At 47.6% G+C, this 18,667-nt stretch overlaps 1 protein-coding gene across 1 annotated transcript in view; it reads left to right on the top strand.

The window, feature by feature from the left end:
* Positions 1 to 211: 211 nt before the first annotated feature.
* The window catches only part of DROSHA (drosha ribonuclease III), a 125,864-nt gene continuing 107,408 nt past the window's right edge, over positions 212 to 18,667 (top strand). Inside the window, exons 1-5 of the mRNA XM_054984877.1 lie at positions 212 to 295; positions 1,723 to 2,595; positions 5,182 to 5,274; positions 7,588 to 7,813; positions 17,570 to 17,711. Of these exons, the coding sequence (XP_054840852.1) occupies positions 1,730 to 2,595; positions 5,182 to 5,274; positions 7,588 to 7,813; positions 17,570 to 17,711 (1,327 nt within the window). The 5' untranslated portion in view covers positions 212 to 295; positions 1,723 to 1,729. The remainder of the gene's footprint in view (positions 296 to 1,722; positions 2,596 to 5,181; positions 5,275 to 7,587; positions 7,814 to 17,569; positions 17,712 to 18,667) is intronic.

Genomic DNA, 18,667 nt, shown 5'->3' with positions numbered 1-18,667 from the left:
GGGAGAGGGGGGGGGAGCCCCCAATTCCACGTGCATCGCCGGGGCGCAGTCGCCAGTGCAAGGTGACGGAGCGCTGGCAGGGGGCCTCTGAGATTCCGCAGCTGATGGGTGAAATCATCGTATAGCCTGGCCCGGAGCGCGGGTGGCGCTTTCCTCTCCCGCCGTGAAAAACCGCGGCGCTTCCGCTTTGCCGGGGACGCGCGCCTCCTTTCTGCGATTCCCTTCCGCCGGCAGTGTTTTGTTTGCACGTTTGCCTTGCTCGGCTGCTTGCTGGGGCTGGATGAACCCTTGGCAGGTAAGGTGAAAGCGGCTGGATCGCAGCTGTGCATTCGAGCAAGCGAGTTGCCTGCCCTCTTCTCCTATGGGGCGGGGAGAAGAGGGAAGCGCTTTTTCCGCGGAGAAACATCGCGGGGGCGGCGGGAATGTGCCTCTGGGCAGTCTTGGATCCGGGGTCCCCGTCCCAATTCGCACATCTTCCCCGTTCATCCGCGCTGCTGAGAAGTTAGAATAGAGAAGCCTAAAAGCGTGTCCAGATGTGCGCACCAGGTAGCCCCACCCCTCCCAGAATTTCCGTTTACTTTCCTTTTAGAAGGTTTACTTGGGAGTAACCACTGAAGTCCGTGGGGCTTACTCTTGAGTCAGCATGACCCGCCATGATGACGTTGTTCTTCGAATCGGGACGGATGGGGCTTTCGCGTTCTTGTTTTGTTCTTTAAATGATTCAATGGCGAGGCACCAAGTACTCAGGACAGAAATTATATTTTCCTGTACACGTTCCCATTTCATTTAGTAGGCTTTCATCCAGACTTAAAGGAACACCCGTACGTGCGTTTCTGTTTGTATATGTAGAGCTGGAGTTCCTATAATCATGAAACACGAATCACCCTCTTTAAAACATAAGACAACAGTGTCTGAAAGCTATTCCATAAGCCACAGTATTTCAGTGCCTGCCCTCTTTTACAGTGTACAGGGGGAGACTTGGGAAGTTGAAATGGTTCAGGAGCCTCTGTTGGCTCAGCCGGTGCCTCAACGGCTGGCCAGGCAGGGTTGCCATCTCCAGGTGGTGACTGGAGATCTCCCAAAATTACAATTGATCTCCAGGTCACAGAGTTCAGTTCCCCTGGAGAAAATGGCAGCTTTGTTGGGCGGGCTGTATGACATACCTGGCTAAAGTCCCCTCCCCTCTCTAACCCCCGATGTCCTCGGGCTCCACCTCCGAAATCTCCAGGAGTTGGCAAACCTGTGGCCAGATCTGAACTGAACGGCCCTTCAGGTTTTGGCAGAGCTACTGGGTCCCTGGTCTGCTGGCTGCCCTGCAGGGCGGTGTCTGCTGGGAATGTTCCCTTCATGTATATTATCTCTGTAATCTTTTAAGATGACCTCTTAAGGCAAGTTACTATTTCCCTTGTATTACAGATTTAGGGAAAAAATCTTGTTGAAAGGTGGTTTTATGACTGAGGTGAGACTTGAACCCAGAATTTCCCTGCTCCTGTTCTTAGCCACTGTGCTGTGTCAGCTTTCAGTGTGTTACATGAGTGTCACCTTGGTTCAGGTATGATTATTGCATAAAATGGTTCTTAAAGAAATTGCTGTTTGCCAGCAATATGTTGCGTTTGTCAGTAATAATAGTTTGATAATAATGGGATACCCAGGATGCATCTAGGGGACTTTATTCATTACAGTTGGGCTGCATAACATGTGATTTTTCATTTTTTTAAAAAGATGTACGATGTCTTTCCATGCTGGGCGAGGCTGTCCCCGGGGCCGAGGAGGGACTCCAGTAAGGACTTCGACGCAAACTTTTCGTCCCCAGAACCTGAGACAGTTGCACCCTCAGCAGCAGCCTTCAGTTGCGTATCAATACGACCAGCAATCTGTGACTCCATCTGCCTACTCGAACCCACCTGCTGCAAACTATGCACCTCCTCGGCCGGATTTTGTGCCATACCCGCCACCTATCCCCCCCTCACCTCAGAGTGCCATCAGCCAATGTCCCCCAAGGCCACCTTTTGCTGGCCACCAAGTGAGACAGAATTTCCCACTCCCTCCTTGCTTCCCTCCAGCTCCCCCACCTGTCCCGAACCCTGGCAACCCCCCTGTACCAACAAATGCAACTGGACAGAACACGTTTCCTTATATGATGCCACCTCCATCCATGCCGCATCACCTGCCACCGCCAATCATTCCACAACAGGTCAATTACCAGCCTGTGTACTCTCCAGCTTATTCACAACAGACCTTTCCACCTCCTAATTTTAACAGCTATCAGCATAATGCAAACTCTTACCAAAGTGGTGGCAACAGCAACACAAACAGTGGCGGCAACAGCAATGCTAATTTCCGGCACTCAAGTCAGTATCCGGTAGAAAAGCCCCCAAATGAACGACGGTCACCCGAGAGAGGTAAACACTACGAAGAGCATCGACACCGGGACCACGGCCATGGGCATGGAGATCGGCATCGGTCCACCAACCACGCTGACCGGCGAGATCGAGGGAGAAGCCCGGACCGAAGGCGGCAAGAAAGTAGTCGGCATAGGTCAGATTACGTCAGGGGAAGGACTCCGCCTCGCCACAGAAGTTATGAATGTTATAGGTGAGATGGTGTACATCTTTTTAGAAATCAGCTTGATGTCCCAATTTACGGCCAGGTAAACTCCAGGTGCCAGAAATATTGGGTAAACTATTTTATTGTCTCAAAACATTATGAAGTGTATTAGGATAACAAAAAAGGACTGCCCCAAAGTGAAACAGTGAAGTTCACAACTAAAGAGAGATTTGACACCTGATGTGTCCCATCAAACCTCAGTACTCTTTCTGCCAGTTTTCATCTATAGAACAGAGAGAGAGAGAATTCCAGAGGGGAGCGTATGCTGGAATAAATTTTTGTTAATTTTTAAAGTTCCTCAAGACTCCTATTTGTTTTTGCATAGAGAGGCAGAGTTGCTCAAAGATGTGTACCCTCGTACCCTCTAGGCATGTATGTAGCATAGAGTCCATATCATCTCATATCTTGTCTGGAGGTTGACGTCCTAAAACTGTTGTATTTTTCTTGCCCTCATGGTTGTGGGTGTTGGACATGGAAGCAGTTAACAGGACTTCATTGTGTTTTAGATTTAATAGCATGGAGCTAAATTACAGATTTTTAAGAATTAATGGCTTATGTCACATGTTTGCAGTAAGCATTATTCAAGCTGTGAAGTGCTCATCTTACATAGTAGCGGAAATTGCTGGCTAGTCACTATAAATGGACTGAGAAATACTGGTACCTGTCTGCTTTTTTTTGAAGCAAGATCTATGCCAAACTTACCTATTCTGCCACCACCTTACATTATACTTATTAATTTGTTTGAAACATTTACATGCTCCTTTTCAACACCAAAAGAATCTCCAAAGCATCTTACAAGATCATAGCACCACTAAAAAAATAAGAATCACACCAAAAAACAAACAAGTTTTGACCAGCAGCACTTAAAACCCCACAGGAGTCCAATTATAACATCTATATATAAGAGAAGATTTAATCCCCATTGTCCAACAGTTCACTAATCAGCTTAACCAAATGAGTGCCAGAAAATGACATTGTATTTTTAATTATCAAAAACCATTACATAGAAAAAATATCAAAAGCAGTTTTTAACCATTTTCCTTAGCAAAAATTCCAGGATGTTATTAACCATAAAGATGTGGTCTATACATTTCTGCCTTGAAAGCGCCAAGATGGATCATCCAGTCTGGACAATAAAATTGTTTACTGTGGTAAAAGATTTACAGGGAAATCCTAAACAGAATTACACTAGTCTAAGCCCATTGATTTCAGTGGGCTTAGACTGGAGTAACTCTGATTAGGATTTCACGGTTAGAGAAGGGGCCACGCAATCCTCATGGAAGATGGTGTTCTGCCACATCTCTGTCATGCAGTAGAAGCATGCGCAACAGGGCCTGATGAGCAGGACTCCTGGGTAGGCTTGTATCAGAGGATATATGATGTTCCTGAATTATTTCAGTGTTTTTTTTCCCTAGTAAAGATGATCGCAGGAAAAATAGGGAGCAACGATGCTTTGTAGAGAAAATGTAAAAAACCATAGGAGGGTGTGAGATCCCAAAAAGTTGCCTAGCATTTGTTGAGATCCTTTCCTATGCTGCTGTCCTCCATTTTGTCATTAACCCAGAGTCATCCTAAACAATAAAGCCTCTATATTTTCTTTGAGCTGATCGTTGAAAATACTAGTAGCCTGAGGTGTGCGGATTCCGCACGCGTTGGATAATGCACTTCCAATCCTCTTTAGAGATAATTTGGAACTGAATTTTTCATGTGTGAAACAAAAAATCCACTTCCAAACGATTGCTAAAGTGCATTGAAAGTGCATTATCCAACGTGTGCGGAATCAGCTGTGGTTAGGTGCCAGAGCTAGTGGCTTGGAAGCAAGCAGGTGTTCAAAGCAGACCAGGCGCTTCTCCCTATGCCTAACTTGAGTCTGAGGACCAAGGTTAGAGGGGGGCGGGCAGTGTTATAGGAGCAGATGGAACTTTACTTTCGTGTTTTTTAATTTCACTTGTAATTTGCCTTTCTTCCCAGTGGGGACCTGCAGCAGCTTACATCATTCTCCATTCCTTCATTTTATCCTCACAGCTCTGTGAGGTAGATGAGGTTGACGGTACGTGACTGGCCCAAAGTCACTCTGCAAGCTTCCATGGCAGAGAGGGGATTCGAACCCGGGTTTCCCAGATCCTAGACAACACTCTAACCACTAGAACACATTGGCTCTTACTTAGTGGCCTTGTGTCGAGAGAAGCATTCTCAAGTGTTTGCTCAAGTATCACTCTCTCTGTAGGGGTAGTTCTGCTTATGACTAAGCCATAAAATCTGTTCTCTGTAGCACATAGAAATCTCTTGAGTCCTGTTATACTATGGTTCTTGGTTTGAAACCCTGGCACCTTACAGGAGTGGAGGCTAAAAATACAAAAGGCAAAGAGAAGTCCCTTGCTAGAGTCTCGCCACAGAGCATGTTGGCCCAGAGTTTTTTTTTTTAAAAAAAACAGCATGATGAAAAGGTTATGATATTTTATCTCCAGAATTATTAGACTGGTCACATATTTGGTTCTCCCCTTGTTATTTCACACTGGAATTTACCAAAATTGAGAACTAGGATTTTAATGTTTCTTAATTTAACTCTTAAAGAGAACGTCAGAGGGAAAGATACCGTCACCGTGACAGCCGACGATCGCCTTCTGCAGAGAGGCCCTACAGAAAAGATCACAAGAGAACTGGAAGGTAAGATGGGTTATTTGCCTCAGAGGTGCTGTTGGGTAGGTGTTGGTTATTTGGTTTAGGCAGAAGAACGTATGTTTCACAACACTTCCATTCTGGTAGCGTCTCTTGACCTGAAAGTGATACACGTATGCTCTGCTAATTCATGGGATAGTCCAGGGTTAGGCACCTTCTGGCACAGCAGCTCGTCAGACCATTTGGCTTGATACTCAGGGCCAGAATGCTGCCCAGGCCATTGAAACGCTGACAGCACTGCTGAGGCCGGCGATGTGGGAGAAGGCAACAGGCAGGGTTTATAACAACAACCACTACTACAAAACAACATTTGATTTATATACCACCCTTCAGGACAACTTAACACTCACTCAGAGTGGTTTACAAAGTATGTTATTATTCCTACAACAATCACCATATGAGGTGGGTGGGGATGAGAGAGCTCTAAGAGAGCTGTGACTGACCCAAGATCACCCAGCTGGCTTCAAACGGAGGGGTGGGGAATGAAACCCAGTTCTCTAGATTAGAGTCCCGTCGCTCTTAACCACTACATCAGACTGGCTCTCAGATCCACATCATTGCCCCCCCAGACCTGTACGGCCACCAGTTGAGTCCAAAATGGATCCCTCAGATACTTGTGGCACCACAGGGACTTGGCTTGCTCCAAGTGTATCTGGTCAAATACACCCCCCAATTTTATTTGCCAGCTCTCTAGCGTTTCACATACAGATTTTGCATATTTTTGGCACTCGGGCCAAAGAAGGTGGTTACCCTTCATATGTTTCTGCATTTTAACTTCTTTGAACCCTGTTCTCTGACTTGGGAAATCTAATTAGGTCAGTTGGTGTATTAAATTTCTTGTACTGCCTTGATTTCTGTTTCTTCCATTTCGTGCTTAGGAATGTATACCTTAGAGGGCTTTTTCACATATTAATCAACGGCAAACTTGGATAGAATATGCGTGTCTACAAACATGAGATTGCACCAACGTGTTCATCCCATTTGACATTTTCAAGTTCTCAGCTTTAAGGCTGTATATTAACTAGTCTTTATTCTGTATATTAACCAGTACTTATTTCTTCTACAAAAAATCACAATGGTGAATGGCGGTGGGGAGGTGTAGAGTAAGGTAATCAGCACTGGGGAGGGGGGAATTGTAAAAAATCCTCTTCTCTAGTCCTGTTACCACAATTGGTGTCTTTCCCCCACTCCTTCACAGTTTTCTTTTGAATGGCAGACAACACATTGGAGCTTCTGATCACCTAAAATAAGCTTGTTCTCACTTGTATGTTCAGTGTTGAAAACTATAGAATTTGGCCATCAGCCATTTTGGATTCTGTTGTATGGCTTTTTAGAATAAAAATCACTGAGGGCTTGGGACAGCTTCACATAAATTTACATCTCTCGATGAATGCAGTATTGACTTGTGTATGTGCAGAAACTCCTGCATATCATACTTTACCCTTGACATAATAATTCCCAATTTCGGCAGGCTTCTCTGTTCAACTGTATGATTTTTTTCCCCCAAGCGTTAGCAATAGAGATGGGCACGAACCAGAAAAAAAATGAACCATGTTTCACGAACCACGAACTTTCACAAACCTGCCCTGTTTCACAAACCAATTTGTTTTTGGTTTATGAAAATGTCACTTCTGGGCTAGCAAATCACCGCTTCCAGGTCAGAAGTTCACTTTTGGGTCAGCATAAGGTCTGCAGAAAGCCCAACCCCCGTTGCCTAGGAAACTGATTGATTGGCACCAGGCTGTCTGCGGTGACAAACCAAAAACCGAACCAAACAAACCACCCTAAAGTTCGTGGCGGTTCATTGGAAATGGGATCTGACGAACTGGCCTGGTTCGTGAAGAACTTTGGTTCGTATTTCGGTTCGTGCCTATCTCTAGTTAGCATCAAGCAATGAGTGCTATGATAGTACGTCTTTAAATATTACAGTATACTGAAGGTCCTGAAGGGAGAGAGCTGACAGCTGTAAGTTGAGCAGGAAGTACAGATATTAAAGCTTCTTGTGCATAGTGTCAGGTGGGTAACTGTGTTGATCTGCAGTAGAACAGCAGGATTTGAGTCTAGTGGCACCTTATTTTTCAGTGGTGTAAGCTTTTGAGAGTCAAAGCTCCCTTTTCCAGATGTATGGTTTTGATAAACACTGTGTTTAATACAGCATTGAAGATAACACTGTGTGTATGAGCCAGTTTTGTGAACCAGGGGTATATGAACCAGCTGACTGAGTGGTTTACGTGCACGAATGAATTGTGCTTAATTCTGCTGCAAACGGGTGAATGGTTATTCCCTTCCATTCCTATGCAGTCGGTCCCCCAGCCAAGACCGAAAGAGACCTCGGTGGGAAGAGGATAGGGATCGGTGGTTGGAAAACACCAGCAGAGAGAAGAGCTATACCTCCATCAAAGACAAGGAGCCAGAAGAGGCTGTTGCCGAAAAGAATGAGGAAGAGGATGAGGACCTCCTGAAGCCAGTGTGGGTTCGCTGTACCCATTCAGAAAGCTACTATTCGAACGACCCAATGGACCAAGTGGTATGCATTTTGAACGACTGCAGCAAACGTCCTGTTCCTTCCTTTTAGGAACTGCATTAGGGTTAATTCAAAGATGCAAAACATCCTGTAGTGTCCAAAAACAATCATTCTGTCACTTCAGACAATAAACATTTTAAAATCATGGTTGTTGTGGGTTTTCCGGGCTGTATTGCCGTGGTCTTGGCATTGTAGTTCCTGACGTTTCGCCAGCAGCTGTGGCTGGCATCTTCAGAGGTGTAGCACCAAAAGACAAAGATCTCTGAGTGTCACAGTCAGAGATCTCTGTCTTTTGGTGCTACACCTCTGAAGATGCCAGCCACAGCTGCTGGCGAAACATCAGGAACTACAATGCCAAGACCACGGCAATACAGCCCGGAAAACCCACAACAACCATCGTTCTCCGGCCGTGAAAGCCTTCGACAGTACATTTTAAAATCAATCCGCTTGGTGGGGGGGAATCGGTCACCACAGAAAAGGGCCAGTTTAAATCAATTAATTTAAATTCTTTTCCGTCTTTCTTGTAAGATAGATTTTGTATTAATCACTTGCTAGGAAAAAAGTACCTGTTTGCAATAATTTATATTACCCAGGAGCATAATCCCAAACTTGTAATCATGCAGGGATTTGTGTTACAAAAGACATATAATAATAACATTTGATTTATATACCGCCCTTAAGGACAGCTTAACGCCCACTCAGAGCAGTTTACAAAGTATGTTATTTTTATCCCCACAACAATCATCCTGTGAGGTGGGTGGGGCTGAGGGAGCTCCTAGAAGCTGTAACCGACCCAGAGTCACCCAGCCAGCTTCAAGCGGAGGAGTGGGGAATCAAACGTGCTTCTCCAGAGTAGAGTCCTTCTGCTTGTAACCACTACACCAAACTGACTTTCTACTACAACTACAAACACTACACCAAACTGGCTCTCTCTATCTACTAGGGAGCAGCAATTGTTAAATTTCATATTTCTCTTAGATTTTGTGTAAACCTGAACATCTCAAGTAAGTTCATTTACTTGAGGTTTCCAGAAGTACGTGCTGGTAGATACTGGACTGAACAATTATTCCCCCCACCATGATATAAGTGAACATCTATGCTGTTTGTTAGGCATATCCCAAATATTCTTAATAAATAATGAATACAAATAGGTGACCAGTAGTGCCATCTTAAACTGAGTTATGCCTTTCTGTGACTGGTCAAGTCAGTGGTCTGAGTTGAACGTAACTCTATTTAGGATAACACTGCTACTATGCCATATTTATAGTGGTTAATGTAAAACTTGCATGGTTTGTTTTTTAAATGGAACAACAGGTCTAAACTCAGTATCAGTGATAAAAAATAATAGATTAAGTTCTGAGAAATTAGGTGCATAGACATCAACATGCGTGTCAGAATTTTTAAACCTGGTAATGTATTAGATTTAACGTGTTCAGGGGGGGGGAAGGGAGGCCAGCCCCCCCCGTCCTCGACCCCCCTGCCCCTACATGGCAGTGATGGCACAGGGTCCCCAACATTGGAGGGTAGTAGGACGGCAGCCGTAGCAGCCTGGGACATTGGGCGGCTGCCAGTGCAGGGAGGCGATCCATGAGGGAGCCAAGGGCCAAGTCGCCTACAGGGTGGGGCTCAAGCCGAGATCGTGGAACACCCTGTAAGTCTCTGAGGGGCCAGGGAGCAACCCTGAGGTGGCAGAAGGCTCCAGAGACGCAGCTGGGCTCAGTGGAGCTACAGCAGAGCCAGGAGGAGCAGCCCATGCCAGCGCTTCAGTCTGCAGGCCAGCACAAGCAGCCAGGAGTGACGCTGGGGCTGCTGCAGGAGGAATCCCGGTGGCAAGCAACAGCTGGGCCAACCAGCGGATGGGCTCCTCGGAGTGGCCCAACGGCCCTGCCATGCCCACTGGAGTGGGCCAGCCAGCTCTGCCCTGCAGGCCAGCGGAGGAGGGCAGAGACAGCACCAAGGGCCAGCAGATGCCCCACTGGGGCAGAGAGAGGCCAGCTAACCTGGCCATCAGGGTAGAAGGGGAAGGATTGGATCAGACAGGGTGAAGCCTGGGGGAATGAGTGGGGGACACCTTCAGAAGGGAAAGGCTATTTAAGGGTGGTTGTCAGAATGGCCAAGAGTGGATGGTGACTAAGAGAAGCAGAGAGAGAGAGCACAGCAGAAGTGTGACAAGGCAAAGAGACCACTGTGAACTCACAGCACCAACCCCACAGAGGGAGCGAGGGTGTTCTGAACCCCACTTCTCCCTCCAGTTCAGAGGCTATTCCTGCGACACTTGCCGAGAATAGACCACACTAGAGGTCAGACACACACACCCTCCCGCAGGCGGCGACGACCTCAACTCAGAACCTGACAACATGTTTACATTATAAATTTTTGAAACTTGATTATTTTTTTAAAAAGTTTAAATTAACAAAAAGTTCAAAGTTAAAGTTTAATTAACATGGACCCAAACTCTTTGCCTGTTTGCATCGTGAAGTGCACAGATGCAGAGACAGCATAGCTAATCAGAGCTGCTTCATGCATCATGCTTTTCCCATATGGAAAGCCCTTCTGTACATAGCCTGCAACCATTCATGTAGATCACTGTATATGATGATTGATCATGTATATGCCTCGCTGTGGGAGGGTACAGCAGCCTAGCCTGCTTATATCCAACAAATTAGACCTGTGTAATTATTATTGGAAGCAGGCAAAAGCAAACCACCTCTGAATGTCTCTTGCCTTGAAAATATTACAGAATTGCCATAAGTTGGCTGTTACTTTCCACCATCAATTATGCCACACGTTAAGATCTGTATTCAGAGTGAATGCTAATTTATTCACAGGAATGCTTTCTATGGTAGAAAAAATGCCAAGAGTAATTTAGACATGCAAAAACATGGAGCTCTGGTCATCCATAATGTCTGTGAAAGCGGAGAGGAGAATATTATCACTTTCTAACTACCTCGTATTCCTGGACAACTACAGTCATGCTTCCTTCAGCATGTGGGTGGATGGTGGAAGTTAACCTTCTTCCTAAATGCATGAATGACCTCAGTGGTTCATTGCAACTTGTCAAATGGTGGTCTGTAGTTACCCTTTATGACTGGTTTTTGCATGGGGTTTCTGTGTGATGTTTTCTCATCTTCTGGTGTTACTTGAATTGGTCTTTTTGCGAGTAAGAGAGTGAGGGGGAATTAGCAGCAAGGAAGACGGCTATGTGAGAGGGGGAATTGCAGCATAAACTCCACCAATGTTTACGGGGTCCTTTCCCCAAGGTAGCAGATGAGACTGGTGCTTTGGGGTTCAAAGATTAATGTTTTATTAGAAGAGGAAAATGCACACATATACAGGAGCAATAATAAAACGGTTTCACACACACACAGAGGGCTAGGCAGAAGTTGGAATAGAGGGGGAAGTATATTTATCGATCAGAGGTGCAGTGTGGTCCACAGAGGAAGAGAGCAGCTTCAAATGTCCCGCATTCTCAGCCAGGAGAGAGAGGCTTAGGAAAGTGACCCCAAGGGTACAACGCTCAGATCTGAAGTCGCAGCATGCACAGTTTGAATGGAGCCACCAGAGTCCTGGTTCTTATGGTTCCCTGGATCAAAACGTGTCCTGAGGCTGAGGAGTCCCCTCAGCCGTTGGAGCAAAGACTGTAAAGGTCAGTCTCTGGGAATTACAAAGGTTTGATTACTTTGATTACTTGCTGCCGGGGTGTGTGAAAGGAAATGCAAATTCTCCCTCTGAGGCGGAGGACATCTTGGGTTGTTTCCTTTTGCCCAATCAGGGAGGCAGGAAGTCAAAAAAATAGCTCTTCCTCTTCCTCTTGGAGCCTAGGAACGCCCCCTTGTTCCAGTTCTTTCCTGCCTCCAGGGAGAGCAGTTGTGGCTACAGTTTTCTCTGTCAGCCCACAGTCCTGTCTTTTTTGTCTTCTTTGTCCTAGCTCTAGTTTTTTTTCCTTCCCTCTTCCTCTCTTATTCTTCTCTACTCTACCTTTCTTATCTCTATCCCTCCCCCCCCCCTTCAACTCTTTTTTTTCTCTGGGCCCAAGTCTATCAAGACGATGGAGTCCAGGGACTCCGAAGATAGCTTTATGGAGGGTGAGGAGGGAAGCTCACCAACGGCCGCATCGGCGGCAGAATCGGCTGCTGTACCCGGTACCGTCTTGCCGCCCAGGCTTGAACGGCATCCCGGCACCTTTCCGGCTGCAAAGCCGCGTACTTCTTCAAAAAAATCGCGACGCAAGCAGAAGGATTCCCAGGCATCAGGGCCAGTCGAGCAGGCCACCAGCAGCCCGTTAGATGCAGCCGCGGTTTTGGCGGGAAACCAAGATGGCGCCCGCGCCGATTCCCGCGCGGCTCCCAGTGCCGCGGTCGCCAACCTCCAGCCGGGAGAGTGCCCTGCAGGCCCTTCTACAGTGACGTGGCCTCCGCAGTCGATCGGCACCGGAGCCCATGGGACGGGTAATGTACAGGGCGACCTCGGTTCCCTCCTGAGAGGCGAGTTCATGTCCTTCCTACAGACCATGCGGGAAGAGATTTTTCATTGGTGCCAGCCCCCTCCCGAGGCAACAAGCCAGTCTTCCTCCCTGCCTCCTTCCCCCCCCAGTAAAGTGCGGCGTACATCCTGCCAGTGGCCTACCAAGGCAGCCCAAAAAGCACACCCAATCCCGGCCAGAGATGGGGATATTGTTGTAGGGGGGGGAGCCTACTCTGATAGCGAGGAGGGTGAAGAAAGGGAGTTCCTTTCAGAAGAAGAGGAGGAGGAAGAAGTCATTATGCCTGACCAGTCAAACAGGCTGTTTAAATCAGAGGACTATCCATACCTTCTGAGTAAGGCTCTGGCTGCCCTAGAGCTTCAGGAGAAACAAGGAGGGGAAGAGGCATCTAGTGGTACCAGTAGGGGTTCTTCAAGACCCAGAGGGTGTAAAGAATTTTTCCCAAGGGGTGATACCCAGGAGAAGGTCTTCCCTTTTCCGGAATATTTTGAAAGACAATTAAAAGCAGAATGGGTCTCCCCTGCCTCTAGCAAACAATGCTCAAGCGCTCTTAAAAAACTGTATGCATTACCTTCTTATGCATCTGAGCTTTTACAGGTTCCTCGAATTGATGCCCCGGTGGCGGCGCTTCAGTCACCTGGGCTGTTGTCGGAAGATGGCCAAGGCTCAGTCAGAGACAATCTGGATAGGAAGGCGGAAGCGGCACTCAAGAGAGCGCATGAAGCAGCAGCCATGGCGATTAGAGCATCTTCCACCGCGTCCATCGTGTCCCGGGCGGCGGTAGTCTGGCTGCGCAAGTTAATCCAGCTGCTACCTGAAAATCAAAAGCGTCTGTTAGAAGGGGCTAGTAGAGTCTTAAAAGCAACCACCTTCACGGCAGATGCTACTCTGGATGCTCTCACCTTCTCGTCCAGAGCCATTGCCTCTGCGGCAGTGGCTAGAAGGCTTCTCTGGTTGCGCGCATGGCCAGCTGACATCAGATCCAAATTTATCCTGATGGCGTACCCCTTCCAGGGGGATAAACTGTTTGGAGATGCCCTGGAAAAGGTTCTCATCGAGACCAAAGACAAGAAAAAAGCCTTACACAAGTCGGTGAGACGGTATGACAAACGACCCTTCAATAACCAGTCCTTTCGTACACACCATTCCTTGGCGAGACCACGTCCAGATACCAAACGGTCCTCCTGGAGTGCCAACAAACAATCGTTCAAGAGAGCTAACTTCGGTTTCAGGTCTAACAGACAACACCAACAACGAGGGGAAAGGCAGGACTTCGACTCCAAAACTCAGAAGTCCTGACTCACGGCCGCTTCCGGTGGGGGGAAGACTACAGTTCTTTCTCCAATCCTGGGTGGACTCAAAGGCGGATGCCTGGACACTGGAAGTAATCTCAAAGGGTTACTCCATAGAGTTCAAGTCGCACCCACCGGATCGCTTTCTGTCATCCCCCCTACGCCGAAACCCTCAAAGGAGATCCATCACCTTAAACGCGGTACAACATCTCCTGAACATCCAAGCAGTCGAACCTGTACCTCGTCAAGAGCAAGGCTCCGGTGTTTACTCCCTATTCTTCACCGTGCCAAAAAGAAACGGAGACTGGAGGGCCATTTTGGACTTAAAGTTCGTAAACCGTTTCATAAAGCTGAGGCACTTTCGCATGGAGACTCTAAGATCTATCGCGGAGTCACTACGACCCAAAGAATTCCTCACCTCCATAGACCTCACAGAGGCATACTTACACATTCCGGTTCATCAGGCCCATCGCAGATTCCTGAGGTTTCATGTGAATGGTCTCCACCTTCAGTTCAAAGCCCTCCCATTCGGACTTGCCACAGCTCCCAGGTTGTTTTCCAAGATCCTGATCAACCCCATCGTTCGACTGCGGGAGAGGGGGATTCATATCCATCCCTACTTAGACGACCTGCTACTCAGAGCAAGCTCCAGGGAAAAGGTGGCGGCCGACACACAGACCACTGTTCTCTTCCTGCAAGCGCACGGTTTCTTGATCAACTTATCAAAATGTTCTCTTCAGCCTTCTCAAAGACTGCTTCATCTAGGAATGTTGGTCGACACCAGGAAGGGTCGTTTTTACCTACCACCGGAGAAGATCCAGAAAACCAAGGAGATGACCGCTCTGGTGCTGAGCCGCAGCTCCGTTTCTCTGATGTCGCTCTCCAAGCTGATGGGAACCCTCGTAGCGAACTGCGAGGCCCTGGACTGGGGCCGTCTGCACACACGGGAACTCGTGTCCTTCCTCAGACCGTTCCAATCTCTTATTGCACTAAGATGCGATCGACAACTCACAGTGCCCTTGAAGGTCAAGTCCAGCCTCAGATGGTGGACCTCAGCACCCAACCTGCGGCGGGGGAAGTCGTTCCTCAATCCTCCCAGGCTGCAACTATTCACCGATGCCAGTCTCACCGGCTGGGGGGCAGTTCTGGAAAACCGACCTGCTCAGGGTACGTGGTCTCCGGAAGAGACTGTCCTGCCAATCAATCTCCTGGAAGTCAGAGCCATTCGCCTTGCTCTCGCTTTCTTCAGCCAAGACCTCGTCGGCAAGGATGTTCTGGTACGGACCGACAACGTCTCAGCCAAGGCATATATCAACCATCAGGGGGGCACTCGGTCCCCCAAGCTGCACAGAGAGGCCATGAAGATCTTACACTGGGCGGAAGCCAATCTCCTCTCTCTGCAAGCCGAACACATCAGGGGCGTGACCAACATTCAAGCGGACTGGCTCAGCAGGCAGTCCATCCACCCAGGAGAGTGGGCACTCAAGAAGGAGGTTTTCCATATGATTGCGGAACGTTTCGGGACACCGATCATGGACCTGTTTGCCACTCCTGCGAACTGTCAAGTTCCGAGGTTTCTCTCCAGGTTCCTGTACCCCCAGGCAGAAGGGATAGACGCTCTCTCTACTCGGTGGCCCAACGGGCTACTGTACGCCTTTCCACCGATCCCGGTTCTTCCCAAACTTCTACGGCGGATAGCGGAACGTCAAGCGGAGGTAATCCTAGTGGCTCCATGGTGGCCTCGGAGACCCTGGTTCTCCACGATACAGGCACTGACGATTTCCCCTCCGATGCAGCTACCAACGATACCAGATCTTCTGCATCAGGGCCCGGTGTGGCATCCCCATCCAGAATGGATGTGTCTGACCGCGTGGAGATTGAGAGGCAGTACCTTACCAGATTGAGGTACCCTCCGCAGGTGATCCTTACCCTCCTGGCGTCTAGGAAGAAATCAACTATTAGGCTATATAACACCACCTGGAAGGCCTTCGCTCGCTGGGCTAGGAGGAAGAAGGTTAATCCTCTGCGCCCGTCCATCGTTATGATTCTGGACTTTCTCCAGCAGGGCCTGGAAGCTGGACTCAAGCCGGCCACTCTCCGCAAGCAGGTAGCGGCTCTGTCTTCGGTCTTTCCTGTCCTGGAAGGTTGTCGACTCTCCCGGCATCCTCACATCCAACGCTTCCTCAGGGGTGCGACCTTGCTAAGCCCCCCAGTTGTTCATCGTTTCCCTACTTGGAGGCTTCACGTTGTCTTATCGGCCTTAACCAGGCCCCCGTTTGAACCTCTCCATTCAATTTCCTTGAGATGGCTAACCATCAAGACTATTTTCCTGGTAGCTGTCACGTCAGCGAGGCGGATCTCGGAACTGGGGGCTCTGTCAATCAAGCCCAACCTGTGCATTTTTCACCGGGATAAAGTGGTTCTCAGGACTGACCCCACCTTTGTTCCCAAATCCTGTTCCAGATTCCATAGGGCTCAGGAGATCAATCTGCCATCCTTCTGCCCTAACCCTTCTCATCCTAAGGAAAGGGACTGGCATACCCTCGACGTTCGTAGAGTCCTCAAGTCGTACCTATCTAGGACTGAATCTATCAGGTGTTCCGACTCGCTCTTCATCAATATTTCTCCTCCCAACCAAGGGAAGAAGATGTCCTCGGCAGCCATTGGGAGGAACATTCAGTCCTGCATCATGGAAGCGTACAAGGCGTGCAACAGAGACGTGCCTCAGGGAATTACTGCTCATTCGGCGAGAAGCGCGGCAACTAACGCAGCATTCCTCAAGGACGCCTCCGTGGAAGAGGTTTGCAAGGCAGCCACCTGGTCATCAATTTCCACATTTGTCAGACACTACAAAATGAACATTTTCAATTCAGCGGACGCTGCCTTCGGAAGGAGAGTTCTCCAGCACGTGATGTTCGACGGGGAGCCTCTCCCACCCGGAGAAGACTAACTGCTTTGGGAGTACCCAAGATGTCCTCCGCCTCAGAGGGAGAACGGACCTTTGGACACTTACCGTGAAGGGTCCTTCTCCTCTGAGTGCAGGAGGACATCTTGCCCCTCCCAGGCTCCCCCGTCTCCTGTTACTCCTCTCTGATACTTCCTTATAAACAACACCTTTCCGGCTGGAATTTCCTGTCTCTCCTTCCGCTCTCAACATGCCGCAGTCGTTTTTTTCTCACTGTTTTTTACTTAACATAGTTCTGCACACCGACTAAGTTTTTCCTTTTTCGGGTCGGGTGCAAGTATTTTCTTCTTGAAAGTTCTAGTATTTGATAGTTTTTTCTTCTACTGCTTTGTGGAGTCACCAGAACTGGAACAAGGGGGCGTTCCTAGGCTCCAAGAGGAAGAGGAAGAGCTATTTTTTTGACTTCCTGCCTCCCTGATTGGGCAAAAGGAAACAACCCAAGATGTCCTCCTGCACTCAGAGGAGAAGGACCCTTCACGGTAAGTGTCCAAAGGTCCGGTCTCTCCTGCCGCCTCACAAAAGGGGCAGTTTACTAATGAATCTCCACGGAGCTGAGTTGATGAATTTAGATATGAAGATGCAGGTTCCCAGAGCCAAATCAAACTTATCAGTGCTGGTTGATTGATCCTTGATCTTATGGTGGGGATTTCATCATGGAAGGTATTGAAATGTGCTAAGTGGGATGACACAGCAAGACCCTGTCTTATCATAGCTCATGCCTGTGACTGGAGAGGCAGTAAATCAATCACCTCAGTCCTCTGCATTTTGCATGAATATTCCTTTCATGCCTGATTTCTCGGGCAGGTCTCAGCGACTCTCTTTGCCCAGCCGGCTGGAATTCCCCTTGCTGCAGATCAAACTGCATTTAATCCTGGGGCCCTATGATTTTATATCATAGGCCTGTGTATTAAATATGGCGGAGGCTGGAACTGATTGCTTACACTGATGGTCTGCAAGACATGGTATAGATGTTTCTGAATGCCCTCAACTTTTTGTTTTCTGTCTGCTGCGCTTGCAAGGGAGACTCCACTGTGGTCGGAACGAGCCGATTGAGAGATTTATATGAAAAGTTTGAAGAAGAGCTTGGGAAGCGTCAGGCGAAGGCCAAAGCTGCCAGGCCACCATGGGAGCCACCTAAGACCAAGCTAGATGAAGATGTGGGTAGGTACTGCACTGATAAAGGCCTCAGGACCCAGAACATATTCTTGTCACTTTGTAGTAGGGATAGGCAGCCAGGAGTCCCAGCGACTCAATCTGGCCTTTTATTCCCCCCGCCCCACCCGCCATTATGCACCTCAACTACTTTATTCCATGCTGAGATGCAAGCAAAAGTTTCTTTAAGTCCTCTGATACTGAATGAACTGCAAGAAGGGTTTTGTGTATAGCCAATGTTGCTGCCCCGTGCTCAGTTAAATATACAGCTACTACTAAAAATTGGTTGCTGACCAGGTTAAACCGGAGAAACTCCATGCTCCCTTTTCGTTGCAGATGATGCATTGGTTCAGACTCTGGTCTAGCTGCTCGGACTCATGCAGTCTCAAAGAAGGGTGGAGTGGCCAAGAAGGCCCCTCTCACTTCCTCTCCTGTATTACCTTTCTTCTGTCTCCGGTGTCTGGCCTCTGTATAAGTCTTAGGGGGAGCAGTGAATTGTTAGTGTCCCTAAGTAACATTTTTTTTCAACTTTTAACTGTATTATAAGATCATCAATTATACAAGGAGAGCAGGATAACAATGAATACATTAACTTGTAATACAAGAAGAAGAGAAAAAAATACAAAAAATACTAAGGGTTATGAATTAAGATATACGATCAACTTTAAATAGTTTTTAAGTCAATAATATTAATTCTAGCTATAGTTTGACCATGTGAACTCTTGTTTTGAGTTGGATTATGTATCAAAAATACTTTGAAATAAGTGATTAGGAGCTTGTAATTCTTCCTCTGTAATGAATTCATAGAAAGGTAGCCATTTTTCATAGAAGTGTGAGTTTTTGGAAGATGTATTTGATCTATGTAAATTGTTATCTTTTCAATGATAAGATAGTTCCATATTTTCAAGTGCCATTGATTAATTAAAGGCTGTCGGTTTGTTCCAAATTAACACTATTAAAGTTTT

Source organism: Eublepharis macularius, chromosome 7 (assembly GCF_028583425.1).
Source record: "Eublepharis macularius isolate TG4126 chromosome 7, MPM_Emac_v1.0, whole genome shotgun sequence".
In the NCBI taxonomy this organism is placed as follows: Eukaryota; Metazoa; Chordata; class Lepidosauria; order Squamata; family Eublepharidae; genus Eublepharis; species Eublepharis macularius.
The sequence above is the reverse complement of the archived record's forward strand: the minus strand, read 5'-3'. Positions and strand labels throughout refer to the sequence as shown.